General features: G+C 38.2%; 1 protein-coding gene across 1 annotated transcript in view; it reads right to left on the bottom strand.

Annotated features, from left to right (window-relative positions):
- The window catches only part of ddr2l (discoidin domain receptor family, member 2, like), a 38,935-nt gene that overhangs the window by 7,801 nt on the left and 21,247 nt on the right, over positions 1-9,887 (bottom strand). The window contains exons 9-14 of the mRNA XM_079872470.1: positions 9,264-9,356; positions 8,806-8,954; positions 8,004-8,208; positions 4,267-4,511; positions 3,483-3,610; positions 637-834 (exon numbers count right to left, since the gene is read on the bottom strand). Of these exons, the coding sequence (XP_079728596.1) occupies positions 637-834; positions 3,483-3,610; positions 4,267-4,511; positions 8,004-8,208; positions 8,806-8,954; positions 9,264-9,356 (1,018 nt within the window). The remainder of the gene's footprint in view (positions 1-636; positions 835-3,482; positions 3,611-4,266; positions 4,512-8,003; positions 8,209-8,805; positions 8,955-9,263; positions 9,357-9,887) is intronic.

Below are 9,887 nucleotides of genomic sequence, written 5' to 3'. Positions count from 1 at the left end.
AGGTTTTGTGGGTGGTTTTTTGAACCGATAAGTATTACCTCTGTCTTGTCTGGATTTAATAAAAGAAAATTACGCGTCATCCAATCTTTTATATCTTTAACACACTCTGTCAATTTGGATAATTTAGCGTTTTCATCCGGCTGTGATGAAATATATATTTGAGTGTCATCAGCATAACAATGGAAACTAATTCCATGTTTCCTTATAATATTTCCAAGTGGCAGCATATATATTGAGAATAATAGAGGGCCTAACACAGATCCCAAAACATACAAGAGTTTTCCCTTTTGGGCTAGTAATTAATTTTCAAAATTAGTACCTGTAATAAGATTTTACAATGTTGGTTTTTAATGTCAGGTTTTCAAAAAAGAACAGATTGAAACGACTTATTTATATGTTATTATCATGACTTGAAGACTGAGAGGTCTCACGTGAAAACCTGGCTTCATTTTAACCCTGTAATCTGAAACATTTCCATCATAAACTGAGAGCTGACTTGAAACTTGGAGGTTAAGTTGAAGAATTCAAAGGTTAAGAATGTTAAGCTTGACTCTGACTTGTAGAAAAACGATCTGACCCCTGTCTGGAGATGAAAGTCTGTACATGTCAGGGTTCTTCATAATGATGGACACACACCTGACAGACGGAATGTTGTTGGCGTGTGTGAGTGTGCTCTCCAGCTCTCTCTGGGACAGGAACATGTTGAGGTCTCCGTTCTCCATGTACTCCGTCACCATGCAGAGCGGGTCGGAGCTCACACACACGCACAGCAGCTGAATGATGTTCGGGTTATTCAGCCGCGACATGATCTTTATCTCCTTCAGGAAGTCATTTCTACACAGACAAAAGTCAGAAATTATCATGGGATCAGGTGAAAGGTTAAAGGTAAGCATCCATCACTAAATATTGATGTGAAAATAATAGTGAATAGTGAAAATGACTGATGACTGTGTATTCTGAAACAATTTGACATTTTTATGGAGAGGTATAGGGCTGTACTCAACCAAAGAAAATCTTGGTCGACTGAAGTCCTGAAATTTTCGACTAAAAATCGACTAAAATCGACTAAAAATGATGTTAGAAAAAAAAACGTTAAATTAATTAGATGCGCACTGTGCGCAGTACTTGGTAGCCTTGTTGTCCGCCTAAATGAATTATAAATAAACATAAACAACTAGTAGGCTATTTGCAGTATATTAAATCGTTTTTGACCTAATTATTTTGCACTGAAATGAGTCTGACACTCGAGTCTGTCAGCTCTGACAGCGCTGCATCACGTGTACCTGCGCAATATCATAGCTTATGATTTCCGAAAATAGTATGTTGTCAACTAGTGATATCATCACAAGAACTGTTGAGGAATATGCAACATAATTTAGACAATTATTTTTGTCATATGTTATAATAATAAGTTATAACTGTCAGACACTATCATTTCACCGTGCATGTCCTCGCACCGAGCGAGGCTGAACATGAGCTCAGCTTCGCAGCTGAGACACGAATAGACTATTAACTTAAAGCTTTTACTCTTAATAAACACAAAAGGCACGTCCACTTTAATAAAAAAAAAATATTTATTAAACAAACCAGATCAAGAGCAGAAACGAAATAAAGTGCATAACTGAAAAATAAAGCATCCTAGGCTCAAAACTAACACAACCAACAGCACAGCGCAATTGCGCATTAGGCTCCAAATAAAAAATAAAAAAGTTAGGTTATCACACTAAAACATTGAAATATGCAAATTCTGATATGTTCATATAGCCTAAGTTACTCAAAACAGACAGGGCAAGCTAACGCAGACAAGTGAGCTTACCACTTTTAGATGATATGTCATGTTTGTCGTCAAGCTGTGGAAAACTGTTGCTTGCAAACTTTGCATTCGACCTTTTTCCTGTTATCAATTTTAACAAAATGCTGGCACACTGTCGATTTCTTTGTTGTTGACATGTTAGAAGAGGACTGACTATTAAACGCTCTCACAATTAAATAAATAATATTCAGCATCAAACCTTCTACGCTCGACGCTCTCTCTTGGGTTGAACTAATCCAAAAAAGGTGAAAACAAGGGGGGTGTTTTGAAGACAGACTGTTACAGTGAAACAAGGGTACTCTGAAAACACCCCCATTAGCAGTTAGTGCTTTCCACCTGATGAAATGAGCGCGCCTCAGCGCGGCAAAACTGATGAAATAAACGCGGCAGAAAATCGACCAATCAGAATTTTGGTCGAACCAGAACGTATCGACCAACTAATCGACTAATCGACTAGGACAGTACAGCCCTAGAGAGGTACACCTTGCTAGTATGGGTTGAACCCCCTTTTACATTCAAAACTGCGTTAATTCTTCATGGCACAAATTTAACAAGGTGCTGGAAACATTTCTCAGAGATTGATCGGCTGCACAATCATGATGCGAATCTCCCGTTCCTCCACATCCCAAAGCTGCTCTCCTGGATTGAGATCTGGAGACTGTGGAGGCTGTTTGAGTTTAGTGAACTCATTGAAGAATGAGTTCATGTTGAAGAAACCAGTTTGAGATGATTTGAGTTTTGTGACATGGCGCATTATCCTGCTGGAAGTATCCATCAGAAGATGGTTCACTGCGGTCATAAAGGGATGGACAATACTCAGCAACAATACTCAGGTAGACTGTGGCGTTTAAACAATGCTCAGTTGGTGCTAAAGGGGCTAAAGTGTGCTGAGAAAATATCCCACACACCACTACACCACCAGCACTGCCTGAACCGTTGATACAAGATACAAGTTGATTCATGTTGTTTACACCAAATTCTGACCCGAACATCTGAATGTCGCAGCAGAAATCGAGACCCATCAAACCAGGCAGCCTTTCTCCAATCATCTATTGTCCAGTTTTGGTGAGCCAGTGTGAATTGAAGCCTCAGTTTCCTCTTCTAATCTGACAGGAGTGGCACTGCTGTGGTCCGTCTGCTTCAAGATCGTGTTGTTCGTTCAGAGATGCTCTTCTGCAGACCTCGGTTGTAACATGTGGTTATTTGAGTTACTGTTGCCTTTTTATCAGCTGAAATTAGTCTGGCCATTCTCCCCTGACCTCTGGCATCATCAAGGCAGAACTGTCACTCACTGGATTTTCTCATTTTCAGATAATTCTCTGTAAACCCTAGAGATGGTTGAATTTCCCTGTAGATCAGCAGTTTCTGAAATACTCAGACCAGCCCGTCTGGCGGCAAGAAACCATGCCAAATTCAAAGTCACCTTTCTTCCTCATTCTGATGCTCAGTTTGAAATTCAGCAAGCTCATCTAAATGCCTAAATGCATTGAGTTGCTGCCATGTGATTGGCTGATCCATGTGCCAATCAATTTTATTCCAACCAGTCACAATACATCCTAATTACATAACCATTCCGAACTTTTAAGCAGGGACTTCCCAGAAGTACTTAAGACAGCCTCACTCCATTATGCAACTTTCCAATCAAATGTTAGTGTTTTTTTCCCCAAACCTGGCATTGCTGGTGGCATCCGCTCTGAGTTGCTTAACTGCTACCAACACCGGCTTGCCGTCCTGCTCCGGTAACGGTGCGCCCTCTCCCAGAAACTCTGCCAAACCCTCGGCCTCACACAAATGCACCTGAAAACAGCAATGCCAGCAGACAAGAGAATGAACATATGTGAAGCATCATACTTAAACAACGTGAGAACGAAAACACGCTTGCATGGGCTCCACTAACAACAAAAATACCAAATACCGTACTATTGTATTATCATGTTATATCAGTATGTTTTTTTAAATACTTCAAATCATCAAGGAATTAAATTGATCAAAAGAGACAGTAAAGACATTTATGTTACAAAAGATTAATCAAAGAATCCTTAGAAAATTATCAGTTTCCACAAAATACTACGCAGCACAACTGTTTTCATCATTGGTAATATTAATAAATCTGCCACCATAGTAACAGAATGAGGATCAACTGTGTTAAAAAAGTATCAGTAACACTATTACAAAAAAAAAAAAATCCTTGGCTCTCACTCTAGATTTCCAATGTTTTTCTTAATAAAGCCATACATTACAGTCATGCGTGGTCACTAATAACAGGGTTTTCTGGGAAACACTCAAACATTAGGCATTGCAGCACTGTTTGTATAAAACAAAGCATAAACAGTGTGCAAAAAGATCCCAACTAACTCGGAATAAAAGACAATCCAAGTGGCTCCAGAAGTGAGTCTACGAAACAACAACGGCAGCGACTATAAAACCTCCTGCTGTGGTTCATCTACACTCACCTCACCAAACTGGCCTTCTCCCAGTTTCTCTCTGAACAGCAGTCTCTCCCGAGGGAACTCGGCCACCGAGATGTCCTTCCGCGTCAGGGAATCCACGGTGAGGGCCGGAACGGCGTACATGTTGCTGCCGGTGACGCCCTGCAGGCTAATGATGTCAGTTTCAGCGTAGTGCGGCACGCTGCTCTGAAAACACTGGTGTGGGGTGCACAGGGTAACGTCGGGTTCGGCATATCCTCCGCTACAGGCTACAGAGAGAACAAGACATCAACAATCAGCATTTATATCAACCCATTGTTTTCTGTTTTTATTTTATTTTAATGGTGACACTTTACAATAAGGTTGCATTAGTTAATGCATTAAATAACATTAAACATGATTTTACATATTTAAAAAAAAAAAAACGTTAATGTTAGTTAAAAAAATACAATTGTTCATTGTTTGTTCATGTTAGTTAAAATCCATTAAAGTGCCCCTATTGTGCTTTTTCAGATATTAGCTTTCATGTAGTGCAATGACAAATGGAGTTATTGTCTCCTAAAAGAAAGAACTGATTCTGAACAGCCTCAAACGAGTCGTCAGTAATCCCAGTCTTACTTCCTGCACAAATCTAAGTAGGTGTGTAACATATTTGCATAATTCCAGGCTATGGTCTTCATTGGCTGCCCGCGAACAACCTCTACTTTGACCTGCCCTCAATCACTGTAGATGTAGCTGAGGCCTGGAAGAGTTTGGTTCATGTTGTCGACGTCAAGAAGACACTGTTTTCTGCGCTGCAAAAGCAAATCTACTTTGCTTCACATCCAAAGGATGAGGACTCAGGCTTGAATTGATCTGATAAAACCGAAGCCATCGTTATCGATAGTATCACTAATAAGATAATAAGCAAATAGTTTCCGACACGTGCTGTAAGCGGTAGACCAATCACAGCAGACTGGGCCATCTGACCAATCAGAGCAGAGTAGGCTGGGGTTTAGAGAGACTGAATCTTTTATCGAACAGTTTCAGACACTGTGAGAAAAGAGGTAATGCTACAATGTACAGTATATTATGAGAAAATTAAAGTGTTTATCATTTAGCATGTAAACCTATTGTAGGAGACCTCCAAAACAAAATTAGGAACCTTTAAAATTGCATTACCTTTATTGAATGCTTTAGAAGTATTTGTCATTGTTAATTTATGTTGACTAATGCAGTTAACTAATATTAGCAAATGAAACCTTATTGTAAAGTGTTACCATTCTGGCATATCCTTCATTTCATGCATCTCTTTATTAATGCCACCCTATTTATTTCCATCATCATTGATTTGCAATATTTTAAATGCTGACAATCATGTCACTAGAGCTTTGTTGAGAGTAAGAGAAAGAGGAAGAGAGAGAGACAGAAAAAGCAGAAGATGAGAAGAGAGGAAAATGTCAACTTCAGTCATTTTATTTCAACCAAAACACTGAGGTGACTGGGTGCAAGAAACTGCAGGGTGTCACAATAGGAGCAAAGGAAAATCCAGCATCGATTCTTACCCTTGCAAAGTCCGTCAGTCTGGTAACAAGATCAGATGGAGTTCATAGACTGCGAGCAAAGGCTAAAGAACGCAAGACTAGAGGAGGAAGAAAGGAAAAAGTGCATTGGCAGGCAGCATGCAAAATTTCGAGGAAACAAGTGTCAACGAAACTAAGTTCATTTTAAAAGGGTAAAAGATAGAACGAGAAGTTAGTTTTAAAAAGGACATCATGGAGAGGTGTATTCAGTACTGGAAGTCTTCACAGTAGCTCTGGTCCAAAACCTACTAGGATACCTATCTGGGCATTATTTTTAGGATTCAAAGTTGAGCTCCTGACATGAAGACTGCACCATTAGGCAACAAAATTATGCTTATAGTCTTATAATATTTGGCAAATTACAAGGCAGCTTTGCATGCATCCTAGACAATCCCAGAATTAAAATCCAGTCATGCAAATGATCCTCACATGTACTGTTCAAACGTTTGGGGTGAATACGATTTTTTTTTTTAAGAAATGTTTTTATTAAAAAGTTACAAAAAATTTCTACTTCAAATAAATGCTGTTCTTTTGCACTTTCTGTTCTGAAAAAATGTATCATGTTTTCAACAAAAAACATTATGCAGCACAACTGTTTTCAGCATTGATAATAATAATAAATGTTTCTTGAGCAGCAAATCAGCATATTAGCATATCATGTGACACTGAAGACTGGAGTAATGATGCTGAAAATTCAGCTTTGATCACGGGAATAAATTACATTTTAAACCATATTACTATAGAAAATATTTATTTTAAACTGTAATAAGATTTCACAATATCACTGTTTTCAAATAAACGTAGATGCAGCTTTGGTGAGAATGGGAGACTTCTTTCAAAATCATTAAAAAAAATCCTGACCCCAAACTTTTGAACAGTAGTGTATATATTAGCATATTAGCATCTGATTATTTCACAAATAAACGTAAAATTATACTTTTTTGTTTAAATTCTTATATCCATTTGCTTAATTTAATAGTTTTATATAAAAAGAGTCTGGCGTACTCGCATAGGAGGCGAGAGGACGCTGGCACTGTCTGTTGCCGCTTCTCCCTTAAGAAAACGTCTTTGTACATCTCGTACAAACGTACAACTCATTGCTATGCCGATGACACTCAGCTATATATAAAAACCAACCTCATCCCATCTACAGCCACTCTGTCATCACTGAGCTCCTGCCTTGAGGAGATTGAGGTATGGATGAAGGCAAACTTCCTACAGCTAAATAGCTCCAAAACAGAAGCTATTTTAGTTGGTACACCACACCAGGTCCAGTCATCACCCATAACCCACATCACCTTCTCTGGTCAAAACATTCCACTATCATCGACAGTCACCAACCTGGGAGTAAGATTTGATGCTCAACTCACATTTGACGCCCACATACAACATCTGTGTAAGACCTCCTTCAATCACCTCAGGAACATTGCTAAACTCCGTCCCACACTTGGTCTGCCAGATGCTGAAAAACTTGTCCATGCTTTTGTATCCTCGAGGCTGGACTACAGCAACGCTCTCCTCTTTGGGATTCCTGGCAAAAGCCTTCAAAAACTACAATACATTCAGAACAGTGCTGCCAGGATCCTAATGAGGATAAGAAAATATGACCATATCACACCCATCCTTCACTCACTCCACTGGCTTCCTGTCTCATACAGGATTAACTATAAAATCATTCTACTTACCCATCAATGCATCCACGTAAACACACCCCTCTACTTAAAGGAACTACTCACAACACAAAACTCTTCACGCAAGCTCCGCTCTGGAAACAAAGCCCTTCTTCAACCATCCAAAACTAAGCTCCGCACTATTGGGGATTGAGCCTTCTGCTCAGCCACGCCGCGTCTTTGGAATTCCCTTCCAGAAAACCTAAGGGCTCCTCAAGCCATAGACTCTTTAAGAAAGGACTAAAAACCTTTCTTTTTAAACAAGGATTTTTTACTTTTTGCTAACTTTTTATTTCTTCTTTCCGGTTTTTAACTTTGTTTATACTCTGTAGCACTTTGGGATTGTTTTTAACTATGAAAAGTGCTTTACAAATAAAATATATTATTATTATTATTATTATATTGTGCCTTCCTTACATAATTTTCATAAATAATTCCCAATGATTTAAGTGATCAGTTGCCCATTTACTGATGAACAATAGTGTTTGAGACAGAGCTAGTGTGTGTGTTTGTGTTTAACGGATGGTACCAGAAGCCTCTGCGCTTTGAGACAGCTCTGGAAGTTTGTTCCTCAGCGCAGCGGGATCCTGATACTGAGGGTCCAGAAGGAAGATCCTCTCGTAAGGGGGGTCGAGGGAGACGCGCGGGGGCACCGGGGGAGTCTGCAGGATTATAGTGTCACTGCTAGAGGACAAACGCACCGTCACCTCCTCCTCCAAAATACGTCTTGGAGCCTAAGAGAGAAAGAGAGACACTTTTTGTATTATCACATTTTCCTAAAATAAGTGTTGAGAGAAAAAACAAAACAAAAGTCATGTTTTATTATTACATCCAGAAATAATGTAAAATACAGGTAAATAAATGAAACATTTAAAAACATTATAAGCACTATGAATATGTATTTAAGTTTCCCTCACAAACAAATCCTTTCAATTTAAATGGTATTCAGAAAAGAACAGGAATGAAAAATAAGAAACAAAATCAAAAGGAAATTATAATGGCATTCATTATCAAAAACATTTATACCCAACACCAAGCAAACAAGCTTATTAAAAGCATTTTATTTAACTACCGTTGTGTGGGAAATGCGCTATACAAATAAAATTGCGCAAATTCATGTTTTGCATGCTTTATACATAAAAAAATGCTACTTATATGCCCAGAAATTTCTCAATATGGTCACAACTTCTCAGAGACGCATCTTGAAATTCAGCGATGCTCATCCTTTCAGTAAGGTATTAAGGCAAGGTACTTGACACTCCTCAAATATTACATGTATTGTTGAGCAGCTCTAAAATCTGTTGCATCAATACAAACACACACACACACACCTTCTCCAGGACTTTGCACACATATTGGCACCACAGAATCAGGAAGATGATCACCACCAGCAGGAGAATAATAGTCACCAAACAGCCAATCAGAATCGACGTACTGCCCTCTTCAGGAGAGCCCGTCTTTGATGGTGTCGTCCGGTCCTCTGTAAAACACAGACGGTTTATTAAAGTTCAAGTGAAGTGTGTAGAACGCAAGTTAGTACAGTGGTCAGGTGTATTCATTTAAAGTCAACAGGAAATGGTGTACGCAACCCATTTTACTTCCATAAAGTGACACATTTCCTCCATTTGTATTCATCGGAAACTTGCTGGATCACGAAAAACAGTCTCTGCACGATTTGGCTGAACAGACATTTAATTTTCTTTCAAATAACATGTATTAAGAAAGTAAACGGTCAAAAAGGTGTCAAATTTTGTTTCATTTTGACAATACAAACACTGCAACGCCTTACCTGTTATTTGAGTAGTTTCTGATACTTTGCTGTTAAATTCATATGAAGGAGGGGTCAAAACTGGAGGCCTCTGGGTAGGAAGCACATTAGTTGCTGCAATGGAAAATAATTCAAACACAGGAAATCACTAAACCTCAAGTTACACCCACTAAATGTGAATAAGTAATTGGTCTCACTATGAGTGATGCACGCATTTCCAATAAGATGCTTTTGAAAGAAATTAATATTTTCTTATTCAGCAAGGATGCATTAAAGTGAATAAAATGGCCAGTAAAGACATTTATAATGTTCAAATAAATGCTGTTCTTTTGAACTTTCTATTCTTCAAAGAAACCAGAAAACATGTATCATGATTTCCACAAAAATATTAAACAACAGGACTGTTTTCAACATTAATAATAATAATAATAATAATAATAATAATAATAATAACAATTATTAGCAGCAAATCAGCATGAATGGTTTCTGAAGGATCATGTGAAACTGAAGACGAGAGTAATGATGCTGAAAATTCAGCTTTGTGTGACAGTAATAAATTAAAATTTTAAATATATTCAAACAGAAAACGATTCTTTTAATTTGTATTAATATTTAATAATATTTTTTGCTGTATTTGTGATCAAG

This window comes from Squalius cephalus, assembly GCF_949319135.1.
Source record: "Squalius cephalus genome assembly, chromosome: 5".
NCBI lineage: Eukaryota > Metazoa > Chordata > Actinopteri > Cypriniformes > Leuciscidae > Squalius > Squalius cephalus.
Note: the sequence above shows the minus strand (reverse complement) of the source record. Positions and strands in the feature narration are given on the sequence as shown.